General features: G+C 38.2%; 3 protein-coding genes and 1 pseudogene across 4 annotated transcripts; 2 read left to right on the top strand and 2 right to left on the bottom strand.

The window, feature by feature from the left end:
• The first annotated feature begins 261 nt into the window (after positions 1 to 261).
• Positions 262 to 7,394, top strand: LOC113350818 (annotated as a pseudogene).
• On the top strand, positions 1,531 to 2,296 carry LOC113353110. The gene is made up of 2 exons (XM_026596819.1): positions 1,531 to 1,959; positions 2,250 to 2,296. The coding sequence occupies exons 1-2, from the start codon at positions 1,566 to 1,568 to the stop codon at positions 2,282 to 2,284; spliced, it is 429 nt and encodes a 142-aa protein (XP_026452604.1). The 5' UTR covers positions 1,531 to 1,565; the 3' UTR covers positions 2,285 to 2,296.
• A 1,921-nt stretch (positions 7,395 to 9,315) lies between the features above and the next one.
• Positions 9,316 to 10,220, bottom strand: LOC113347314 (histone H2A.1-like). Its single transcript, XM_026590942.1, has 2 exons — positions 9,912 to 10,220; positions 9,316 to 9,765 (listed from the first exon to the last, which is right to left on the bottom strand). The coding sequence occupies exons 1-2, from the start codon at positions 10,107 to 10,109 to the stop codon at positions 9,520 to 9,522; spliced, it is 444 nt and encodes a 147-aa protein (XP_026446727.1). The 5' UTR covers positions 10,110 to 10,220; the 3' UTR covers positions 9,316 to 9,519.
• A 6,829-nt stretch (positions 10,221 to 17,049) lies between these two features.
• LOC113347312 lies at positions 17,050 to 22,537 on the bottom strand. 2 transcript variants are annotated; one of them, XM_026590940.1, is made up of 11 exons: positions 22,233 to 22,537; positions 21,954 to 22,139; positions 21,342 to 21,424; positions 21,062 to 21,260; positions 20,409 to 20,530; positions 20,152 to 20,218; positions 19,647 to 19,697; positions 19,518 to 19,570; positions 19,060 to 19,270; positions 18,273 to 18,443; positions 17,050 to 17,342 (listed from the first exon to the last, which is right to left on the bottom strand). In XM_026590940.1, the coding sequence occupies exons 1-11, from the start codon at positions 22,491 to 22,493 to the stop codon at positions 17,268 to 17,270; spliced, it is 1,479 nt and encodes a 492-aa protein (XP_026446725.1). In that variant the 5' UTR covers positions 22,494 to 22,537; the 3' UTR covers positions 17,050 to 17,267. The 2 variants fall into 2 exon arrangements, with proteins under 2 accessions (XP_026446725.1, XP_026446726.1); XM_026590941.1 differs by having other exon boundaries at positions 20,409 to 20,524.
• Positions 22,538 to 23,095: the final 558 nt, after the last annotated feature.

Below are 23,095 nucleotides of genomic sequence, written 5' to 3'. Positions count from 1 at the left end.
GATGATGTGCATGTGTAGTGATTGACTGATTAGTCAAATAACTATATATGTTATGTTGATAATGGAGAGAACTAGTAACCAACTCCCACCTTACTTACATTTTTTTATTCATATCTCCACTCTCAACTTTGCATGCCAGCATCTTTGTTCACTCTATAGATACTGAAAACCTCGTTCTCAGTTTCATTCATCACATACTTCGTTCAAGGAAAACAAAAACTAGACAAGTAGTAGTGAGTGAATTTCTAGCAAGGTCGAAAAATGGCTCAAAGTAGCATTAGTCATGTCATGGTTCTTTCACTATTTTTATGTCTTGCATTTTCTCCAGATCACTCTTTCTATCTTAACCCCAACTTTTATGAGCAATCTTGCCCAAAAGCTGAAGAAATTGTGAGGTCTGTTGTTGAGAAAGCTGTCCAAAAAGAGACTCGAATGGCTGCTTCGTTGCTCAGGCTTCATTTCCATGATTGTTCTGTATTAAGACACGTAACTGAGACCGATATGGAAAGTGTATCAAAGCACCAATAAGGAATGGTGCAGAAACTGAGACTGATATGGAAGATTCCATAAATAAGACCCATTGGGTCGGTGTCTATTCTTGAGACCCGTAGAGTAGGTCTCAAGACAGTCATAGAAAGGTATCTTAGAAACGTATTAGGAAAGGTATTGATTCTTGAGTCCCAAGTATTGGTCTTGTATAAATAGTTAACTTATTGATGAGAAAGGGGGACCGAAATATTGAGCAATTCTTGACATGGTATCAGAGTCAGTTACGATACCTAAACCCTAAAAAAAAAAAAAACTGTTCAAACCCTAAAGATGGTTGAAGAAGTAGAATCATCAAAAGGAAAGATGATTGAATATGATACGCAGAAGAAGAACCCAGTATATCATCTGGGATCTAGTGATGGACCGGGAATAATCATCACACCGATTGTTCTAAAAGGAACTAACTATGATGAATGGGCTAGAGCCATGAGAAGGTCATTGATAGCCAAAAGAAAATTCGGTTTTGTTGATGGAACAATCAAACAACCTGTAGAACCAGATCAGTTGGAAGAATGGATTGCAGTTCACTCAATGTTAGTTTCATGGATCAGTAATACGTTGGAAGCTTCAGTTAGATCAACTCTTGGAGACTATGATGATGCAAGTCTGTTGTGGACACACTTGAAGAGAAGATTTTGTGTTGTGAGTGGAACCAGAATATGTCAGCTAAAGGCATCCTTGAGTGATTGCAAACAAAAGAAAACGGAGGGAGTTGTTGTATATTATGGAAGATTGAACAAAATATGGGATGAGATGGTGACTTATATGAAGATACCTCAGTGAAAGTGTGGATGGTGCACGTGTAATATTGCGACTCAGAGGTAAGTGTGTTAAGAGAAGAAGATTTCTTGCATTATTTTCTTATTGGCCTGGATTCTGTCTACAGTTCTTTGCGTGAACAACTGCTAGCTAGGGATCCACTGCCATCAATAGATGTTGCATACCAAGCGATTGTCAACTCAGAACGTCTGAGAATCGGAGATGGAGGTGTTACTTCAGACGTACAAGAGAATGTCATGGCTTTCAAGGTGCAAGCTGATCAACGTCTTCTCAACACCTATGATCCAACCAAATACTGCAAACATTGCAGCAGACAAGGACACTCTGATGATGGCTGTTTTAAAATAATTGGATACCCTGAATGGTGGGGAGACAGACCAAAGAATGGAAGAGGAGGTAGAACTGGAGGAAGAGGACGTGGACGTACTGGTGGTGGGAATGCAAACGGAAGAGGTGGCAGAGGACAAGGTGGTAACACCGTTCATGCACATAACTTGCATATATCAGTTGCAAATCAAACAAGTGGTGCGTCAACATCTGATGGATCAGGATTGGTAGGAGTTACAGCTGCACAGGTTCAGCAGGTGATGGAGTATTTAAACTCACGAAAGACCAGTTCTCATCTACAAGGTAAAAAGAAAGAAACATCCTGGATTGTTGACACAGGAGCAACAAATCATGTCACGTGTGAACTTCTTGACATGGTTAACGTAAGAGATATTAAGGCATGTTCAGTTGGATTGCCTGATGGAAAATATGCGCACTCTGAGAAAATAGGATTTGTGATTCTTACTGGTGGAATGAGACTTGAGAATGTTCTTTACGTACCTCAGATAACTTGTAACTTAATTTCAGTTACACAACTCATTGATGAGATGAGATGTATTATCCAATGTACTAACAGTTTATGTCTTATACAGGACCGGTTGACGAGGAGGATGATTGGAGTGGCTGAGAGACAAGGTGGACTATATATTTTCTGTGGTGTGCCTCAAGTGGAAGTTATGGCTGTAAGTGAAGATACATATGAGTTGTGGCATCGACGTATGAGACATCCTTAAGAGAAAGTATTACAAAAGTTACAAGGAGTGAGTAGGTTAATAAATAAGAATAATGAAGCTTGTGATATTTGTCCTCGAGCAAAGCATCGTAGAAGTAGTTTTTCTACTAGTTTGAGTAAATCCAATTGTATTTTTGAGTTAGTTCATATTGATTTATGGGGTCCTTATAAGATACATTCATCAAGTGAAGCTCAATATTTTCTGACAATGGTAGATGATTTTTCAAGAAGTGTGTGGATTTATTTACTTCAATACAAAACTGAGGTTGAATCAAAATTTCGTGATTTTGTTGCTTTAGTAAAACGGCAGTTTAACAAAGAAGTCAAAATTGTTAGAAGTGATAATGGAACTGAATTTAATGCATTGCGGGGTTATTTTAAGACTAATGGAATAGTCTTTGAGACTTCGTGTGTAGGTACTCCTCAACAGAATGGAAGAGTTGAAAGAAAACACCAGCATATAATGAATGTGGCAAGGGCTTTGAGATTTCAAGCAAGTTTACCAATACGATTTTGGGGAGAATGTGCACTGACCGCGGCATACTTAATTAATCGTACACCTACACCTATTCTAAACAATAAAACTCCTTATGAAATTTTCTTTGGAAAGCAATCACCATATAATCAGTTGAAGGTGTTTGGATGCTTGTGCTATGTGCATGATCAAAGCAGTAAAGGAGATAAATTTGTGAGTAGAGGAAGGAGATGTGTATTTCTTGGCTATCCTTTTAGTAAGAAGGCGTGAAAACTTTACGATTTAGACACAAGACAATTTCTGGTGTCGAGAGATGTGAAGTTTCATGAAAATCAGTTTCCATATGAGCCGAACTTGAAACGTGGGTTGAATAAGGATGCTTCGAATTGCAGGAATCAGTCGAATTTTAGAGATTCCACTGAGACCAATACGTCTGGTGATTTGACTGAGACTGATCAATCCAGTCCTGCGGAAGTTATAGTGGAAGTGTACAGCGATGATGAAGACAGCACAGTTGCAGAAGAAGGCGTGACTGTGGAAGTACACAGCGACACGCATAAACAACCAGTAGAGGATGTTGTTGTTGAAGTGGATGTTGGTGCTCGCAATAATGTCACGGCTGAAGAAGAGATGGGTAAGGGCAAGCGTCAGAAGATCCCTTCTAGTAGGCTCAAAGGATTTGTGACGCACACCATTCGAGAAAATAGTCCATATCAGCTCGATTCCACACAATCATCATCCTCAGGTACACCTTATCCTTTGACATATTATGTTAGTTGTGATAGGTTTTCTGCAGTACATAAAACGTATCTTGCAGCACTAAATGCAAAATCTGAGCCTAAAAGTTTCAGAGAAGCAATGAAGCATCCAGGATGGAGGAAATCAATGGCGGAAGAAATAAGAGCCTTGGAAGAACAAGGAACGTGGGATCTAACAGAATTACCACCCGGTAAGAAGGCACTAGGAAGCAAATGGATATATACAGAGAAGTATGATGAAAACGGGAAGTTGGTACGATTAAAAGAGAGACTAGTAATCTTTGGAAATCATCAATTTGAAGGATTAGATTACAATGAGACGTTTGCACCAGTGGAAAAGATGACAAATGTTCGTATGTTTTTAGCTGTTGCAGCGGCTAAGGAGTGGGAAGTGCATCAGATGGATGTACATAATGCATTTCTTCATGGAGATCTGGAAGAGGAAGTGTATATGAAGATACCGCCAGGATTTTCCAAGGGTAATCCTAATATGGTGTGCAGGATGAAGAAATCATTGTATGGACTAAAACAAGCTCCACGGTGTTGGTTTGCAAAGTTTTCAAACTATGAAGAATTATGGATTTCGTCAATCATACTCAGACTATTCTCTTTTTACTATGATCAAGGGAAAGATGCAACTTAATGTGCTGGTGTATGTTGATGATTTGATTATTGCAGGTAATGATCTAGTTGCACTTACAAAATTTAAGTCATACTTGGGTCAATGTTTTAAGATGAAAGATTTGGGAAAATTAAAATACTTCCTAGGATTGGAAGTGGCTCGTAGTAAAAAGGGTTTATACATATGCCAGAGAAAATATGCGTTGGATATTATCATGGAAACAGGTTTGTTAGGTGCAAAACCTGCAGAATTTCCAATGGAGACGAATCATCGTCTTGCTTTGGCAAAAGGTGATTTGCTCAAAGATGTGGAGAAATATAGAAGACTGGTTGGACGTCTAATTTATTTGTCAGTCACACGACCAGATCTTGCTTACTCAGTGCATACTTTGTCCCAGTTTATGCAACAACCTAGACTGGAGCATTGGGAAGCCGCACTTCGTGTGGTTAGATATTTGAAGAAGAATCCTGGACAAGGAATTCTGTTGCGCTCTGATAGTAATCTTAACTTGAAAGGTTGGTATGATTCAGATTGGGCAAGTTGTCCTTTAACGAGGCGTTCACTAACAGGATGGTTTGTCCTTCTTGGAGATTCGCCAGTGTCATGGAAGACTAAGAAACAACATATTGTGTCTCGTAGCTCAGCTGAAGCAGAATACCGTTCAATGGCGGCAACTACATGTGAGTTAAAGTGGTTAAAACAGTTACTTCGAGATTTAGGAGTTCATCATACACAAGGAATGAGTCTTCTTTGTGATAGCTAATCAGCATTATATATTGCTAAGAATCCAGTTTTTCATGAACGTACCAAGCATATAGAGGTAGATTGTCATCTGATCAGGGATGCAATAATACAGAGAATTATATCGCCATCTTACACTCCTACCACAGTACAATTGGCGGATATTTTCACAAAATCATTAGGGAACACTCAGTTTCAAGGTCTTCTATCCAAGATGGGCATTCGTGACCTGCATGCTCCGTCTTGAGGGAGGGTATTAAGACACGTAACTGAGACCGATATGGAAAGTGTATCAAAGCACCAATAAGGAATGGTGCAGAAACTGAGACTGATATGGAAGATTCCATAAATAAGACCCATTGGGTCGGTGTCTATTCTTGAGACCCGTAGAGTAGGTCTCAAGACAGTCATAGAAACGTATTAGAAAAGGTATCTTAGAAACGTATTAGGAAAGGTATTGATTCTTGAGTCCCAAATATTAGTCTTGTATAAATAGTTAACTTATTAATGAGAAAGGGGGACCGAAATATTGAGCAATTCTTGACATTTTGTTCAGGTTAACATAATATTTAGCGCAGTATATGTTTTAACTTCTGATACAAAGTACTAAACTATTGTACTTTTCCTCTTATCATTAATATATCTGAGTGTCTTTTGTTTTAACTTTTTCCTTGCTTTCCTTGAAGGGTTGTGATGCCTCGCTTTTGTTAGACAATAGTAGAAACATAAGAAGCGAGAAGCAGTCGAACGCAAACACAAACTCAGCTCGAGGATTTGAAGTCATCGACGACATTAAATCTGCGTTGGAGAAGGCATGCCCACAAACTGTCTCATGTGCCGATGTCTTAGCTCTAGCAGCAAGAGATTCAACCGTTTTGGTATGAAACTTATTACAACTCTTAACTCTCGATGGTCTCCATGATCTGTCAGTTTTATATATAAACTTTGGCGTTGCTATACATGGCGTCATCATATTAGCCTCCTATAAGGCTGATGTGATGCTAGGACGAAATGATAGGATTTGATGAACTGTATATGTACTGTGCATATGGTGCAGGCTGGTGGTCCAAACTGGGCGGTTTCACTCGGAAGGAGAGACTCCAAGACTGCAAGCTTAAGTGGTTCTAACAGAAACATTCCTCAACCAAACAATACCTTCCAAACAATTCTTACTAAGTTCAAGATTCAAGGCCTCAATATTGTCGATTTCGTTGCACTTTCTGGTGAGTAATGAAGACGTGAAATTAATTGTTGATTTGGAATGAATAGTTGAAAGTGAAAAACTTCAGTATCTGCTTATTGTATTTTAAAATTCACTTGGTACAATCTAATGGGTTCTCTAAATCATTTTCAGGAAGCCACACCATTGGAAACGCTAGGTGCACTAGTTTTAGGCAAAGGTTGTACGACCAATCAGGGAACGGACAGGCTGATTACACTCTTCAACTGTTGGAATATTTTCAACGTCGCTAACCAAAGGGGGGTTCTGGGGGGCATCGCCCCCAGGCTGTGGTCGACCTGACAGGTCAGGTCGTGGGGGTCCAGGGGAGACCGCCCCTGGTGGGGGTTTCAAGGGGGCAACGCCCCCGGAAGAATTTTTTGAACTGACGGTTTTATTTGGCCGATAAAAGCCTGTTCGAAAATTTCGAATCCAAAAGACACCATTGATGTCTGTTGATGAAGGAACCTGACGTTTCGTGAATAGAAACCTGTTGGCGAATAAAAACCTATTCCCAACAGGTGCAAAACCCTTTATAAATAGCTTCTCCCAGTTTCGTTTAACATATAAGAAAAATCAATCTGTTTTCTCTGTTTCAAAAAGCATCATCAGAAATCAGAAATCTCTTTGTGTGTTCTTGATTGAATCAAGGGGTACAAACCTTGAATTCAGTTTTCATTGCAGGGCTTTCATTGTATCCTGAAGGCAATATTTCGCATACCTGTTGTAATCGCCAATTGTTATTGGGAGGGTAGAAATATTTGTCTAAAAGAAATTTATACAAGCCTTGAAAGTTTTGGAGTGCAACACTTTCTTCTCTGATTCATTCATCCTTTGTGAAACCCAATTTTTTCCAACATCAACAAGTGTACGCCAATCAATTGCGAAGCCGTTTGTCCAAGATCCGGCGGTGACAATAACCTGTTTTCCATGGACTTGGTTTCTCCTGCCAAATTTGATAACTATTACTACAAGAACATTTTAGCTTCAAAGGGACTTTTTAACTCTGATCAAGTTCTTTTAACAAAAGATGGGTCGTCAATGGATCTAGTTAAGCAATATGCTGAAAACAACAACCTATTTTTCGAGCATTTCGCACAATCCATGGTTAAAATGGGAAACCTCTCACCATTGATTGGATCAAATGAGAGATCCGGAAGAACTGCAGGAGAATTAATAGTGGATATTAGGGGAAACATGTCTGTGTGTTTTTAGTGTGTTTTCTGTCCTTGTTTTTGTTTTCGTGTGTGTGGTTTTTAGTTCCTGGCATGTTAAAGTGCTAAAGTGGTATATTGTTGTGATTTAAACTATTTCTAATAAACGTTTTATTTGAGGAAAATATAATGATGTTTGGAATCTTTAGGAATACAACACAAATAAACAATCTCGAAACTGAGCTTCCAAATGTCTTGTTACTTTGAACATCACAATTTGATGTTCATGTATCTGGTGCAGGCTTCGAACTGGTCATATCCCTATATCTGTTTATCAGACCATGAGAAGCATTGTGGCATGCATGTCTGAAAGCATTAGCCACAGGATCACAGGCTTTGGTCATGTGTACGTATGCCAGCATTGCAAATGTTCCAAGCAGAGCATTTATATGCACATTGAATCAACTTTTTTAGAAAATACTGTGTATATATGTATGTGTGTATTCTTGTATAAGTTACAGGTACGCACTGCCCGGGCTTTCAATTTTATTACTTCGGAAGCTAAATGAAATACATGGCCACCTTATAAAACAGTTGGAGGCCATTCAACCCCAAAAGGGTATTCACAGCCCCCACCAACAGATAACTGGTGCAACATACAGAGAAAATTATACTCAGCAGCAGCATAACTTGAACATACAGGAAAACTTATCTGCAGACATTAATCGTGTATTGTTACGTTAATCAATGAAGTTCCCATATTCATAAAGAAATATAGCATGGAACTCATGGCAAAATATGCTTTGAAGCTGCTTATCAGTCACATTCCAGTCCCTCCGAAACAATCCACCTTGACAATATGAAAGATCTACAGGATTTGATTCATGCAAAAGATGATATTATGCCACTTTTTGATGGTTCTAACAAGACAAGGGTCAAATTGTGAACATCCTTGGATTGGCAACTTCACTAACTTACACACTTTAAGTTGCTAGCTACAACTTGTTTTGTTATCTCTGTACAAAAACAGGTTACTCTTGATATGCTGAGGGAGGAGGGAGAAGAATATTTACTGTTCATTACTGATCTTGAAGTATCCCACTTAGAGCTATGAACTATCCAAAGTATTTACAAGAATTCATGGGACAACCCAACAAAACCAAATACGGGTTTGTTTGGATCCCTACTGTGGATGCCTCAACCCCTTTGACAGAAGCCAATGATGCCATGGTACAGCACCTACCACCCTTCTTTGATAGATGAAGCCATAACCATAATTGTCTCTCTTTATAGTATCTATTGGCTCTCATTTACTTTCTAACTTCACTTATTGTATCCCTTAACTATGCATGGTCAATTGAGTAAGTAACCAAATGTGTTGCAATAGGAAACTCATTACAGAAAAAATCATGAATTACTCGATAACTTGTTTATCAATAGTAAGTTAGGGATCGATATAAGTTCTCAGATCAGAAGCCCAATCTAACGAAAATAATGTGTCTGCAATAAACAAGGCATGCTAAGCCAATACATGAAAAACAATTATGATTGCATACATAACAGTAATCTTGTCTAGTTGTCTTAGCAAACCAGAAAGGATTTGCGACAATGGTAGTAGCTCCAGCAGCTGCCCTCATGTTTGCAACGATTGAGAATTAAAAGTTCCTGTCTATATTCAAATATCTATATAACTATATAAGTGAATTCAGCAGTTATAAACATCAAACACTTTCATTGGAATAGATGAAATAGGTCAAAGAACCATCAAGTGTTTGTTCTCTAGTGACCTAAGTTACTGTAGTATGTCGCTTAACCATGAGATTTAAGAACACTTTTGATTGTGCTGCACATACTATTGAGAAGTCAAGGAAACAAATCAAACAACCTATAAGAAATTGTGAGAATAGACGCAATGTTTGATAGACTGCTAGCAGCTTATACAGGATTTAACAGTCAATTTGTCAAGAAATCAGATCAATTTATTCCGAACAAGCCTATGAACATTGAAACCCGAATCAGATTTAAATCTGTAAAAACTAATCCCCAAAAAAACAGATCATTCGAACCACCAAAATAATCCCACCGCAGAGTTTCTAGGTTTGATTTCATTGCACATTTAGTTACATAGCTAGACTGTACCCAGAGTTAACAGAAACTAGATCTAAGCTTTCTTTGGAGACTTTCCAGCGGGAGATTTTCCAGGAGACTTGGGTGTTGTTTCTTTCTCAAGACCCTTCTTTGGCAACAAAACGGAGTTAATATTCGGAAGAACTCCACCGCTAGCAATAGTAACACCAGCAAGCAACTTTCCTAATTCTTCATCGTTCCTTACTGCCAAAAGCACATGCCTTGGTATAATCCTTGATTTCTTGTTATCCCTGGCAGCATTTCCAGCCAACTCCAAAACCTAAAACACAATCAGAAACAAATTAAACAAAACCCCAGATCCAAAATCAAAAATTAAACAAAACCCAGATCGTAAATCAAGGGTTATAATCCAATAGCTCAAAATCAAAAATTACAAACTGGAAAATAATGGGATTTTGTTTATACCTCAGCGGCTAGATATTCAAGAACAGCGGCGAGATAAACTGGAGCACCTGAACCAACACGTTGAGCATAACGACCTTTCTTTAAGAAACGAGTGATTCTACCAACTGGAAATTGTAAACCAGCTTTGACTGATTTTGTTACTGCTTTCTTTCTATCACCACCTTTCCTTCCTCCCTTGGCAACCTTTCCTGCTTCCATTGTTTAACAAAAAAAACTTCTGAAAACTGAAAAAAAAAACTAGGGCCTTGGAAATTTGGTTGATTTGAGTTTTGATTAGAAGTTGTGAGTTTTTCTGAGCTTGCTTGAATAGTTATTTATACTGAAGTTGAGAAATGAACACGCTGGCGATCCATATGACTATTTTTGTGTTTAGAAACTTTAGATTATAATCTAATGGTTATAAGATGAATACGTAAGCGATCCGTAGGTTTTAGTTTTAACCAATCGAAATTGAACGTGCGGACTGCGAAGATGGATTCTTCTGAGATGTGAGATCCGTATCTTGCGGTTAGTAACTGTGCACATGTCATCGATCCGTATGCTTTTGGTTTTTAGATGTTGGATAGTTCCGGAGAAATCTTCGTTAGGCGGTAACCAGTAACAGGATTATAAACGAGAAATTCCCCATTGACGGGAATACATATCAAATAATTCAGTAATTGCCTGGGTAATTTAAAAGGACCACGATCTACTAGTATCTTCTTAGTATGATATTATCATCCCGTATGTGGCGAAGCAATCGTGACGTCGTTTCATTGACCAACGAGTTTGGGGAGAAGAAATCTTCTCTAAAATTGCTCTCATCGCCATCTCTCAGAACCCTAACAAAACCTTAATTGATCTCTCTCTCTTAAATGAGTCTCATTCTTTTCGTATATAGAAATCTCAGAGGGGTTGGTGCCCAATCGCTGAATCTATTCCCACCTAAAGGTCTTTTCTTTGATAGTTCTGCAAAGCTAATGGATAAAGCTTCCAACAGCATCCAAGTTAGCAATTCAACCTGCCTAGAAATTTTCGGACCACAAGGCAAGCACTATAGTAAGTGTCATACCCGCAGATGCACCTTGCAAATTTTCTGATCGAATGTAATCCGGCAGCACAGTGATGCAGTAAATCAAGCTTCACTCACTCGTACTTCAACCTTATAAGTTTGCATAAATGCAAACAGCAACACTCCTAACAGTTAGCAATGGAAGTCTTTAGTCTTCTTTCTCTTCTTTTTACTTCAAATACATCCCATAATACATTCAAACATTGTTGTACCTTACCAACAACAATCAGCCAACCAAGAAAACTTAGAACATGACACAATAAACCCGTTTTATTGCATCAAAGGAAAGGAAGAATTTATCCATGGTTGAAGCTTAGCTCAACCTACAGTTGTATCATCCTTCCCCAATCATGGGGAGAATCATAATCATGCGAGATTGGAAACCATTTACACTGCTTTGTTTTTCGGTTGTAACGAAGAATACAGCTTTGGCGTTCTTTTTGTATAGGAATCAGATTTGTTCCGACAAGAGCTTCTACAGAAAATTCTAGTTCTACAGTCCAGGCATAGGGAATTGTGATCTTCTCTTCAGACCAGTTAACCACATCATAGTTACACACACGAAGTACCCACAAAGAAGCTTCATAATCGGATGTTGCTTTAAATACAGCTACACTTCCATCGACTTCCAGCAACTGAAAACGTACTGGTGAAAGTGAACCAGGGATTGAAATTGTACTAAAATCTTCACTTTCAACATTAAATGTCAATATGCTTTCAACAATACCAATTTGCATTAACCAACGTATAACACCATTTACATAAAAAGGATCATAGACAATCTCATCCCACATTACATCATGAGGGATAAGTGGATGCATTCTAATTATACCTAATCTTTTCCACCTCCTACCTCGGTCAAGATTGAAGACTACAATAACCCGAGTGTGTTCTTTTGAAGTCTTTGATATGCAAATGACTTTGTATTTATTTCTTTTTGGATTAAATCCTAAGGCATTAATTTCAAATCGGTGGTGTCTCTTTTTCATCGGGATTTCAATCCACGGTGAAGTGTATCCAGTGGCATAATTATAAAAGAGCATTCCCCATTGACGGGAATATATATCAAACCATTCACAGTTTTCCTGGGTAATTCAAAAGCACCCCGATCTACCAGTAACTTCTTAGTATGATCATATAGTGATCTTGTATGAGGTGAAACAATTGTGAATTGGATACTTCCTCCTCCTAAATTTGTTAACTTCATAGCGGTATAGCTTTCATCGGATCTTAGTATTTTCATTGATAAAAATAATCTATGACCTCCCTCCTGCAGCTTCTCTTACTTGATTTCTTTCAACACCTCCGGAATCGATTTCACCCGAAAATTACATGACCTCAAATCACAAGAACTCAGCAAGTCTTTTTCATTCTTTTCCCTCCAAAGAGCCCTAAGATCACACCGCCCCTCCACTTCATTCTTTTTCATACAAACTACCTTCGGTTCTATGTCACTACGATGTTCCTCCTCTTTCTTTCCAAAACCAGAAAGCACCACCACTTCCTTTTTAAAATCTTCTCTATTGATTAAATTTCTCCGTGAGTAAAGACGTTGTTCCATTGACTAGCGAGTTTGGGGAGAAGTCTTCTTCAAAATTGCTCTCATTATCATCTCTCAGAACCCTAACAAAACCTTAATTGCTCTCTCTCTCTTTCTCTCTCACTCTCTCTTAGATGGGTCTCATTCCTTTCATATAGTCTTTTAGTATCCCCAATCCCAGAGGTGTTGGTGCCTATTCGTTGGATCTATCTCACATAAAGGCATTTTCTTTGGTAGTTCTGCAAAGCCCAATGGATAAACCTTCCAACGGCATCCAAGTTAGCAAATTCGTTCTGCTTAAAAAAAAATCGGACCACGAGGCAAGCACTATGGTAAGTGTTACACCTGCAAATGCACCTTGTAAATTTTCAGTGTAATTGTAACCAGGAAGCATAGTGGTTCAGTAAATCAAGCTTCGCCCGATCGTACTTCAGCCACATAAGTTTGCATCAATGCAAACAACAACACTCCTAACAGTTAGCAATGGAAGTCTTTAGTCTTCTCTTCTTTTTACTTCAAATGCATCCATAATACGTTCAAACATTGTTGTACATTACGAAGAACAATCAGCCAACCAAGAAAACTTAGAACATGACACAATAAACCTGTTTTATTGCATCAAAGGAAAGAAATAATTTCTCTAAGACTGAAGCTTGTCTCAACCTACAGTTTTATAATCCTTCCGCAATCATGGGGAGAACCATAATCAGGAGAGATTGGAAACTTTTGCCACTTCTTTTTTTTTCGGTTGTAACAAAGAATACAATTTTGGCATTCTTGTTCTATAAGAATCAGATTTGTCACATCAAGAGCTTCAATAGAAAATTCTGGTTCTACAGTCCAGGCATAGGGCATTGTGATCTTATCTTCGGACCAGTTAACCACATCATCGATACACACACGAAGTACCCACAAAGAAGATTCATAATGGGATGTTGATTTAAATACTGCTACCCTTCCATCGACTTCCAGCAACCGAAAACCTGCTGGTGAAAGTGAACCAGGGATTGGAATTGTGCTAAAATCTTCACTTTCAACATAAAATGTCAATATGCTTTCAACATTACCAATTTTCCTAAACCGCCAATGTATAACACCATTTGCATAAAAAGGGATCATCGAAAATCTCATCCCATAGTCCGTGATGATGGATAAGTGGATGCATTCTAATTGAACCTAATCTTTTCCACCTCCTAGCTCGGTCAAGAGTGGAGATTTCAATAACCCGAGTGTTTTTTTTTTTTTTTTTGAAGTCTTTGATATACAAATAACTTTGTATTTATTGCTTTTTGGATTAAATCCTATAGCATTAGTTTCAACTCGGTGGTGTCTCTTTTTCGTTGGCGTTTCAATACACTGTGAAGTGTATCCATAGGCATGATTATAAATGAGAAATACGCCAATAAAGGGAATACGTATCAAACCATTCACAACTTGTCTGGGTAATTCAAAAGGACCACGATTTACCAGTATCTTCTTGGTATGATATTGTCATCCTATATGAGGTGAAGCAATTGTGAATTGGATAGCAGTAATCATATTTCTTAACTTCATAGCGGTATAGCTTTCATCATATTTTAGTATTTTCATAGATAGCAGTAATCTGTGACCTCCCTCTTGCATCTTCCCTTCCTTGATTTCGTTCAACACCTCATGAATCGATTTCACTCAAAAACTACATGACCTCAATCAAAAGAACTCAGCAGTTCCTTTTCATTCTTTTCCTTCCAAAGAGCCCTAAGATCACACCGCCCCTCCGCTTCATTCTTTTTCATCCAAACTACCTTCGGTTCTGTCACTCATTTGTTCCTCCTCTTTCTTTCGCAAACCAGAAAGTAATACCACTTCCTTTTTTAGGTCTTCTATATTGATTAGATTGTTCCCTGGGTAAAGACGTCGATTCGTTGACCAACGAGTTTGGGGAGAAGAAATTTTCTTCAAAATTGCTTTCATTGGCATCTCTTAGAACCCTAACAAAACCCTAATTGCTCTCTCTTTCTCTCTCTCTTAGATGAGTCTTTGACGAGGTGTCAACTCGCAAATAATAAATTCCTTATTTTTCTTTAAAGTAACTAGTAGTATACGGATAAACAGATTCGTTCCTGAGGGAGTATTGAGCTAAAGTTGTCGATTAAATTTCTGAATGAAAATAATGCAAGACTATGAACACAAATATTAATGCAAATACGAGGATGAGGATGAGAATGATGAAGGGACTCTTTCCCGGTCACAAAATGCGAATCTTGTTGACATAGTTAGTTTCTGCGGAGTATTTTGTTACTAACAACCCTAGAACAATTAGTACGCTCAACTATTCTGTTATTATCTTCTAAATTCACCGGCCACAGAAGCGCTCGACTACCAGATTATACTTATCAAGTTTCCTAAAAGTACGCTCTCTAGGTGTGACTTAAACAAGTGTTTTACGTTTTATGAGATAAGGTTGCTCCTAATGATGAATTCAAAAGCTTGAATCACATAATAGTGTTGATTTCTACATATGGGAACTTAACAAAGTCCCATCATCAATACCCATATATTGCTACTTGTGTTTATAGTTTCTGGACAATTACGGGTCGAAGAAATTCTAAACCAGTAATATGATTATGAATTGACTATTCAATTTCGAACTTAAACAATCAACAAATTATCCATAAACAGTAGTAGCACGGTAGAAATTGAGCAATACCGAAATAATTGCTAAAAAACAGGCTTTTTAAATATCAGCTTGAATTCATATCCGGACGTCGAAATCGTTCCTAATCAATATGCTTAGCTGCTGGAGTTCATGGCAATAACAATCAAAGAGAAAGAAACTATTAAACAAAAGATATTCGAAATCGAACCACGGCAGCAAACCAAGCTGCTGCTGGTCTTCTTCTATGTTGCGCTACTGCTCCTTGTTGTTGGTACCAACGAGTAAGGTTCAGGTCCGGTTTTTTCTCGTCTTAATGTATGAACATGGCAGTGAGCCCTTCTCAAACGGCTGATGATGGTTGTGTTGGGACTGCAAGGTGGGGATGGACTATTGGTGGTGAAGTAGTGTGTCGCGAACTGATGGTATAGGAACCGATGGTGCGAAGATGGTGATGTTGAGGGGATATGAAGGGGATAGTGATTATGCAGACGGATGGAGATGCAAAGGTGGTGAACTGGATGCAGGTGCAATGGTGATTGCTACGCAGACGGAGTGCTGGAGGTAATGGAATGGTGTACAGGTGGAGTGGTTATGCAGATGTGATGGAGATGCAAAAAATGATGCTGGTGAATGGAAAAAAGATGCATGTGGTATGCAGATGGTGGTGGTGGTTCAGCGAGCTTTGCTCGCTAAAACTAGGGTTGCGACAGTTGAAGGGGGTATGGGATATCTCTTTGTAGCTTTTTAGGTCTTCTTTTATAACTTTCTCAGACCATGCAATATCGAAACCTAAAACCGACTCAACAATCCTTGTCTGATACTAATCAGCTTCAATCTACTCCCTTGATCCACAAAAATCAATGAACAGCAAGAGACTTTCTTAACTGGTTTCTCGGCAAAGAAACACTGCCCAAGCTAAGAGCATCTCCAATGGGACAATAAAAATTTCCTATTTTAATGGTCACCTGGGATTTGACAAAATTTTATCAAAGAAACCTTCTCCAACGGGAGTGTGATGTTGAATGTGGGGATGAACTGGCGAGTTAGTTATTCTCACATCCCCTGAACCATCCCCTAGTTTCAGAGGTGTTCTCTTAGAGGACGTAATCACCATTTTTGTTATAAAAGTAAACTGAAAAAGATGAAGACAAAACTAAACAAAAAAAAATTCAACCAACCAGATAAATACGAGAAGACTGCATTTGTTATCAAAACTTCGTTGGTTGGAGATTATGTTTCTGATATTCCTAAAATCATGGAAATATTAGACTTCAAGTTTCCAAAGGATGTCTTCCTACATCAACCACGTAGGAAGCACACCACAGCCCGTTGGAGATGCTCTAAGACAAATTGGTACCCAAACTCTGTTTATGTCTCCACCTCTAAATATGGGTCCTAGCCTTGCCAGAAACTCTTCAAACGTAGCCTTCGAACAGACGCCAGGAGCTGCACAGAACCACGGTGGTGTCTTGACTGCTTTCTCGCTGCCAGAACTGCACTCATTACCCAATCCCGAACACAAACTCGAATTCAGAGAGAACCCAACTTCCTTCTCTGCTTTAACTTGAAAACCTTCTCCTATTTCTTATCAAATACTCACCAGAACCCATAAAACACCTGGAGAAAGTAAGCTGGTTTCAGCTGGAATTTCAGTTGTAGAAAATACTCGTTCAGGCCTTTACACAAGCACCATGCGCAGTTTGTTGTTGATTTAGAGATAAAAGTCCTGCTGATTCCTAAGACAATTCCTCTCCTGCCCTGCATTGCAGTCTATTTGTTGTGAACCTAGATCATTTCCTCTCGCAAAAAAGAGAGCCTAGCAAATGATACTTCATTCATGACCTTCGTCCAATCAATCTGAATAAAGTCTATTTGTAGTGAATCCAAATCCTTCATTTCTATATTCCGATTCTGTCAAACTGCCTGTAGAATTTAATTAAGTGAAGCCTAATTGAGAATCATTTACAAAGTGGATTTACTACTACACTTTGTTTTTAGAATGGGTAATGGGTACAATCTATAGTCTACATTGAATAACAGAGAAATTACACATATTTACAGTAGAATAAAGGGAACTCATTCAAGGCTACCAATTAATTTTTACAGGTCTACTAACTTCGAGGTTTCTCATTCTTCAAGGCTTTTCAGAACATCCTCCTTGAAAGGACCAGAATCATGCAGCATTTTGATAACAGTCTTAACCTGCAATGGGAGTATCAACCCGATAAATAAATAATGAACTGGTTGGCACTGTTTCGTGCCATTATTCAATATAATCCATGGATAATATAAGATTGAACAGAAAGACTGAAATTTAGTTTAGGATAGAACATTCAGACTGAAAACCCAAAATAATGAAATGAACCGAAACAAAACACTGAAGTGTTCTAATTTTTATCCATGATTCATATGGTACTCATGTTGCCCAAGGCCTTTTGGGTGGGATAGTTGGTCTCGAAGCTGGACCAGGGTTCTAACCAAGAATAAACATGTGGTAGTGTGAGCACCTAAGAGAGGACAACAATGGCAGACAACTAGATATGGTTCACTGGGATCACCATATCCATGCTAGCTGCAAAAAACCATGGTTTCCCTTGGTGGGCTAGGAACGCGTGACTTATCCTTAATTTTGTGACAACCATAAAAATTTGAGGGGTAACTTACGTTATAGATTCTTCTTGAGATTTGAAGCAGCAATGGGTTTAATGTGTGGGACCAGTTATTGTATGCTATAGCATTTTTGTGCAAGGATTTTCTTACATATTTATGGGACCAACATGGGTCTCCCCATTAACGTCTTCTTTTCGGAGGTAGAGGGAAATGACATTTTTTAAGCGTTTAAACATCTGATAAGCTGCAGTGATAATTGCAGAAAATAAACCTTTGAACTTTTATTTTGCTGACCTAGGAATTCGGAAACTCTATACTATAGCTTCTCGTGAGCAGGCCAATAATCTGATGCAAGATCGCAGACTTCTCAATAGTTGGGACGACCAAATAAGGGCCTCCATGCATGTTATGAACAATGTACATATATTTTAAACATTGGATGACAATAGTATTAAAAAACTCTGCTGACCTGTGCCACAATAAGACATTTAATAAGAGGGATACTTAGTAGCAGTAACATACCTGAGTTGCTTCTCTCCTCACAAAGTCCCCTATGGCTGACCGGAATTCCTTATCTAGAATGTAGTGGCTGCTGTATGTTGTCACAGGTAGATAACCCCTCTGAATTTTATGTTCTCCTTGAGCTCCTGCCTCTACTTTGCTGAGATTTAGTTCAATAGCAGCTTCAATTGCCTGAATAGATAAACAAATAGAAAATTTAATCACCGCCCACATTTAGAAATTTTACACTATTAACGAACCAGATCAGAAGATTGGTGTTGGAAATAATTCACTATGAGATCCTCAAAATGAGTTTAGTAATGTTATTAAATGCATGGATAAAATATCTAGTGATGTTTGAATGAGGGAAAAAACATGCAGAAATGGTATTAATGAACTAGAACTGCAATTACTGCTTTGTAACGTGAAATAAAATATAAACATGAACTGCAACTGTTGTTTTGAAGTATCCGTTATAGTGATATATGATAGTGGGTCATACCGAAGAGAGAAGAGTGTTTTTTACCCTAAAGGAAATATCCTGTTCCTTTCGTCCATAAGGATAAGTGGACGATCTCACTTAACCAAATGACAGTAGGGACAAATAACAAATTCACACAATAACAGTCCCCATCGAGAACAATAATTGCACACTTGACAACTTGAGCATCTTGTAAGTATAGTAATCGCAATAATAATAATAATGTGTTTGTCTACTATAAATACAAACCGATGCTATTATCAATTTTTTGGAGCATGAGCGGATCATGAACCCTAACTTTGTGTACTACGCAAACTGTATAAATACCTGGTAATAACACGCTTCAAAATGCAAACTGGGATAATAGGCTTGTGGAAGGCAGCCCCATAACCGCCCATATATTGTATCCCCTCCAATAAGATTAAGAGCACCTGCAACAAGATCATCGCCATCTTCAGCAACAACTAGCAACACCTGGTCTCCCATCTTCTCTCCCATCACATGAAAGAAGTCCCTAGTTAGGTAAGCTCTACCCCACCTATAGATATATCAAAAACCGAATTACGTTTCCACCTAATATCGTGATTAATTGAAAAGAAAACCAAATACAAGTTACTCAGCGTCCAACATTATTACACGGTATTCTTCATTTGATAAGAAAGACACGACTAATAAACTCTAATGTTTGCTGAGGATGAGATTACTACGGTGTATGCGGAATCAAGATAACTAATATAGAACTATGCAAAGCGTATACGTATAAATTGTAGAGAAGTGTTACAAACTTGTCATCAGTGGTGCTCCTGTAGAAATGGTAGAAGGAATCCCAATGCTTAGCCTGCCACAATATCATGCAAAATACATAATAAGAACAAGAATCCATGTACCTAAAACAAAAGTAAAATATTAGGTACCTTTATTTCGTGCCCCCGGAGGCGTTTCATTGTCAAATTTTGTGTAGAGATCTGCAAGAAAAATATTTGTCAAACAATTAACAACATGCTACTTCAGCACTTTGGCATATAGAGAGTGCTTTCATTCAGCACTTTGGCATGACAAGGGCACCTTTCGACATAATATGTTTGACCATTTCTTGGGGTGGAAAAACTACAGATTACTATCTGCGTATCTCTCAGATCTCAATATTGTTAGGATTGGAGTCTTTCAAGAAAATCATCTTGAATCTGACCAAGCAGTCTCTCAGTGCTCTAGGATCAGTGTCTAATCCATTTTAAATTTAAAGTTAGATGACTACTAGATGACTACCCAAAATTAAGGAACGCTTACCAGCCAACCAAGTTTCCAGCACTAAATCACTTCGAAAAGCAACTAAACTACTACATGAATTAACTTAGATGTTACTAACACCTTGTTTTAACATAAAATTCAGCACCAAAGAGAATCTTGATTTATGCTAACCTTTTTGCGCTCTTGACGAACATTTTTTCGTTTACTTTGTTTCATGTCCATAAGAAACTCGTCAAAACTGTGGCGTAAGATAAGAGCTCTTAGTAATAGAGAGAAAAATACAATAACAAACTAGGATGCAGCATACCCATATCCTACACTGGAATGGATACCTAGAAGACGTAATATTTCACTAAAAGCAAAATATACCAAAGATTCAAAAACAGAAAAAAGAAGGAGGGTGAACTGGTGAGCTGAGCTAAACTCACTTCTTATAATCACGATTTCTCCAGTGATATTGCAATCCAACTCTCTGCAGAAATCCATGGTCCTTCATTTTGAGCCACTCATTTTCAGATGGGAAGGTAATATGTAGAGATGAGACCTGGAACTGGCAAAAATACAGCCACGGTAACTTTTACAAAATTGTAAATTAGTCAAGCATGTTTGGTTTACATGATTAATGAAGTTTTTCATAATTTTCCAATTTAAAACCATGCAAGCAGAATCACAAGTAGTCAAGGCTCCCACTTTTCTTGGCTGGAAACTTAAATAATAAGTTCAACATGGCGCATAAATAAAGAAGCAAGGATATCCGACATTTTGAGAAATTCATCAATGGTGAATTTGTACCAAGATTTTAAAGAGGGGGATTGTGCAAACCGAAGACTGTTCATAATTGATCTTCTATCCTCTAATAAATCTCTACCTGATTCCTGGTTACCATAGATCTCCTCAGTAATGATGAACGTAAAAAACCAGTGTTCTCACTTCAATGAGAATAGTTAATTCAACTTATAACTCCCATTTTCAAATTGTGAAGAAGACAAGGGGTTGACGTATCCATCAGTTAATAACAAGTCAATCAATTCTTAGCATCACCATTTTTAATAGGAGAATTGACAGTTGAACTCCTACATACCTTAGCAGTAAGATCCTTCAACGCCTCAACTAACTTCTCAAAAACCTGATCTTTATAACATGTGTTACGAAGTAATATCCTCTGACCAGTAACTGGAGTAAAAGGTACACAGGACTGTAGTTTTGGATAATATGGTACACCACATCTGTAGTAGGCATCTGCCCAAGAATGATCAAATACGAATTCTCCATAAGAATTGCTGCAAATCCAAATTCAAATAGCTAAGCCACAACCAAAAAGATAGCAACTAAATGGAAAACAAAAGGAGAAGATGTTGAACCTTTTAAGATAAAGAGGAACAACACCTAAAATTTCTTCGAATTCGTTTCGAGCAACAATATGCACAGGAGACCATCCTGTTTCCTGAAAGTAAGTCAGGCAATACTATCAGGTTATAAAGAGATCATTCCTCACTAAAGGTGGACAAAATTTTGTTTTACAAATTCTCCTCTGTGGTGCAGCAAGAAAACAAAGTTCATCCTTCCCTATGGCCAATTATCTCATCTTCTTGGCAATAAAATTATTTCTTGCCAACTGACAGTGTAAACGGGAATAGCACATGCTCTAATAGCTGAAGCATTCAAACACAAAAGGAAAGCTGATCGTCTTCAGTGTGCCTTCTGCTTATGGTCTTATGATCTCATCATTAATTTACCATTTATCCCATTACCTAAGGTTTGAATTAAACATTGCAAATTTCATCTTTTTTGCTCTTTATTTGCACATGTATTTATTCTTTTTCTACCACCCTAAGATGCTTATGATTGACGCACAAGCATGCGATCTTCATAAGAACATTTTCAGTTTCAAATTAATTGGAGATAATGAAGTACAAACAACAAAACTTTCCACTAATGCAAGTGAATTTGAAAAGGTTAACCATAAGAATAACCTTGACAGCGCAGCCAGTTTCTTCTAAGCTAGAAAGAAATCCATGTGTAAGAAATGGATTCATTTTATCAGAACCAGTAGCTTCAATTGCACATGCATCCCATTCTTCAAATGGAATCTCTGAAATTGAAGAAACCACCGAAAGAGATAATTTCTGAGGTCTCATCATCTCATTCATTGACACACCCTAGTAATTATCCAAATAAAGAAAAATATTAAACAAAAACAAATAAATCAAGAGTACCTAATAAATCCAATCCGGTAGAAAGTATGAAAATACCTGTGAGTCTGATTCTGGGGCTGCCAGTGTAAATGTCCCAAGAGATACTTCCATTTCATGTGGTTGTGGTGCAGCAGGTTTCTTTTGCCCCCAAAAGATGGCACTGATTTTCGACAAATTAACATGAGTTGAAGTTTGATTTCGTCTTGTAAGATGAAGGGATGATGAACGTCCAAGAAATTGAGAAGAATGGTACTTTAACGGCGTCGTAGTGGTGGTGGTGGTTCTGTAATTGAAGCAGTTGGAGACTACTAGTGCCATTGTTCCGTTTTCACTGTGTTTGATATCGTCGCTTGTCTGTCCCACACAGACACGCGTGACCAGCCTCAAAGAATTCCCTCTCTATTTATCTTCTACTATCTGGGAAGATAAACTAACACGTGTCAGTCTGCTTATCATTTCCTCCTACTTCTCTTGCAAAAAGAACTCTCATCTAAACATGGGTAATTATCACCTACCTTGACGGCAAGAATACAGTATATGGAAAGTCTTGGAACAGTGTGGGGCATCTATTACTACTCCCTTAGAGCGTCCACAATGTTACGATCATAACCAAAGATCAAAGACCAAAACAAACGATCAAATTTGAGAGTAGTCTGGAGTGTGACGTTAAAGCAGTGGAGTATATTTAGTCGAGCGGATGTATAATCTACTCTTGCATGTGGAGCGTTCGTAATCTTCCTCCCGAAGAGGCGTAGATATAGTTTACGCTGGTTATGGGGCGTTGGTAAAGAATACGCTCGTTGTGGGGCGTACATATAGTTAACGCTCGGAGAAGGGACGTAGGTATAATCTACGCCTGGTGTGGCGGACGGGTAAATCAACGCTTCATTCAGGCGTACGTATAATCAACGCCTCTCTCA

This window comes from Papaver somniferum, chromosome 2 (genome assembly GCF_003573695.1).
Source record: "Papaver somniferum cultivar HN1 chromosome 2, ASM357369v1, whole genome shotgun sequence".
Lineage (NCBI taxonomy): Eukaryota > Viridiplantae > Streptophyta > Magnoliopsida > Ranunculales > Papaveraceae > Papaver > Papaver somniferum.
The sequence above is the reverse complement of the archived record's forward strand: the minus strand, read 5'-3'. Positions and strand labels throughout refer to the sequence as shown.

Excerpts from the sequence above, each read along its gene's own strand:
- LOC113353110 (XM_026596819.1), top strand. The coding sequence starts at position 1,566 with ATGGCTTTCAAGGTGCAAGCTGATCAACGTCTTCTCAACACCTATGAT. Across the intron at positions 1,960-2,249 it reads GACCAGTTCTCATCTACAAG|GACCGGTTGACGAGGAGGAT; the intron begins GTAAAAAGAAAG and ends TGTCTTATACAG.
- LOC113347314 (XM_026590942.1), bottom strand. The coding sequence starts at position 10,109 with ATGGAAGCAGGAAAGGTTGCCAAGGGAGGAAGGAAAGGTGGTGATAGA. Across the intron at positions 9,766-9,911 it reads TTGAATATCTAGCCGCTGAG|GTTTTGGAGTTGGCTGGAAA; the intron begins GTATAAACAAAA and ends ATTGTGTTTTAG.
- LOC113347312 (XM_026590940.1), bottom strand. The coding sequence starts at position 22,493 with ATGGCACTAGTAGTCTCCAACTGCTTCAATTACAGAACCACCACCACC. Across the intron at positions 20,531-21,061 it reads TGAAGGATCTTACTGCTAAG|TTCCAGGTCTCATCTCTACA; the intron begins GTATGTAGGAGT and ends TATTTTTGCCAG. Across the intron at positions 19,271-19,517 it reads AGGAGCACCACTGATGACAA|GTGGGGTAGAGCTTACCTAA; the intron begins GTTTGTAACACT and ends ATATATCTATAG.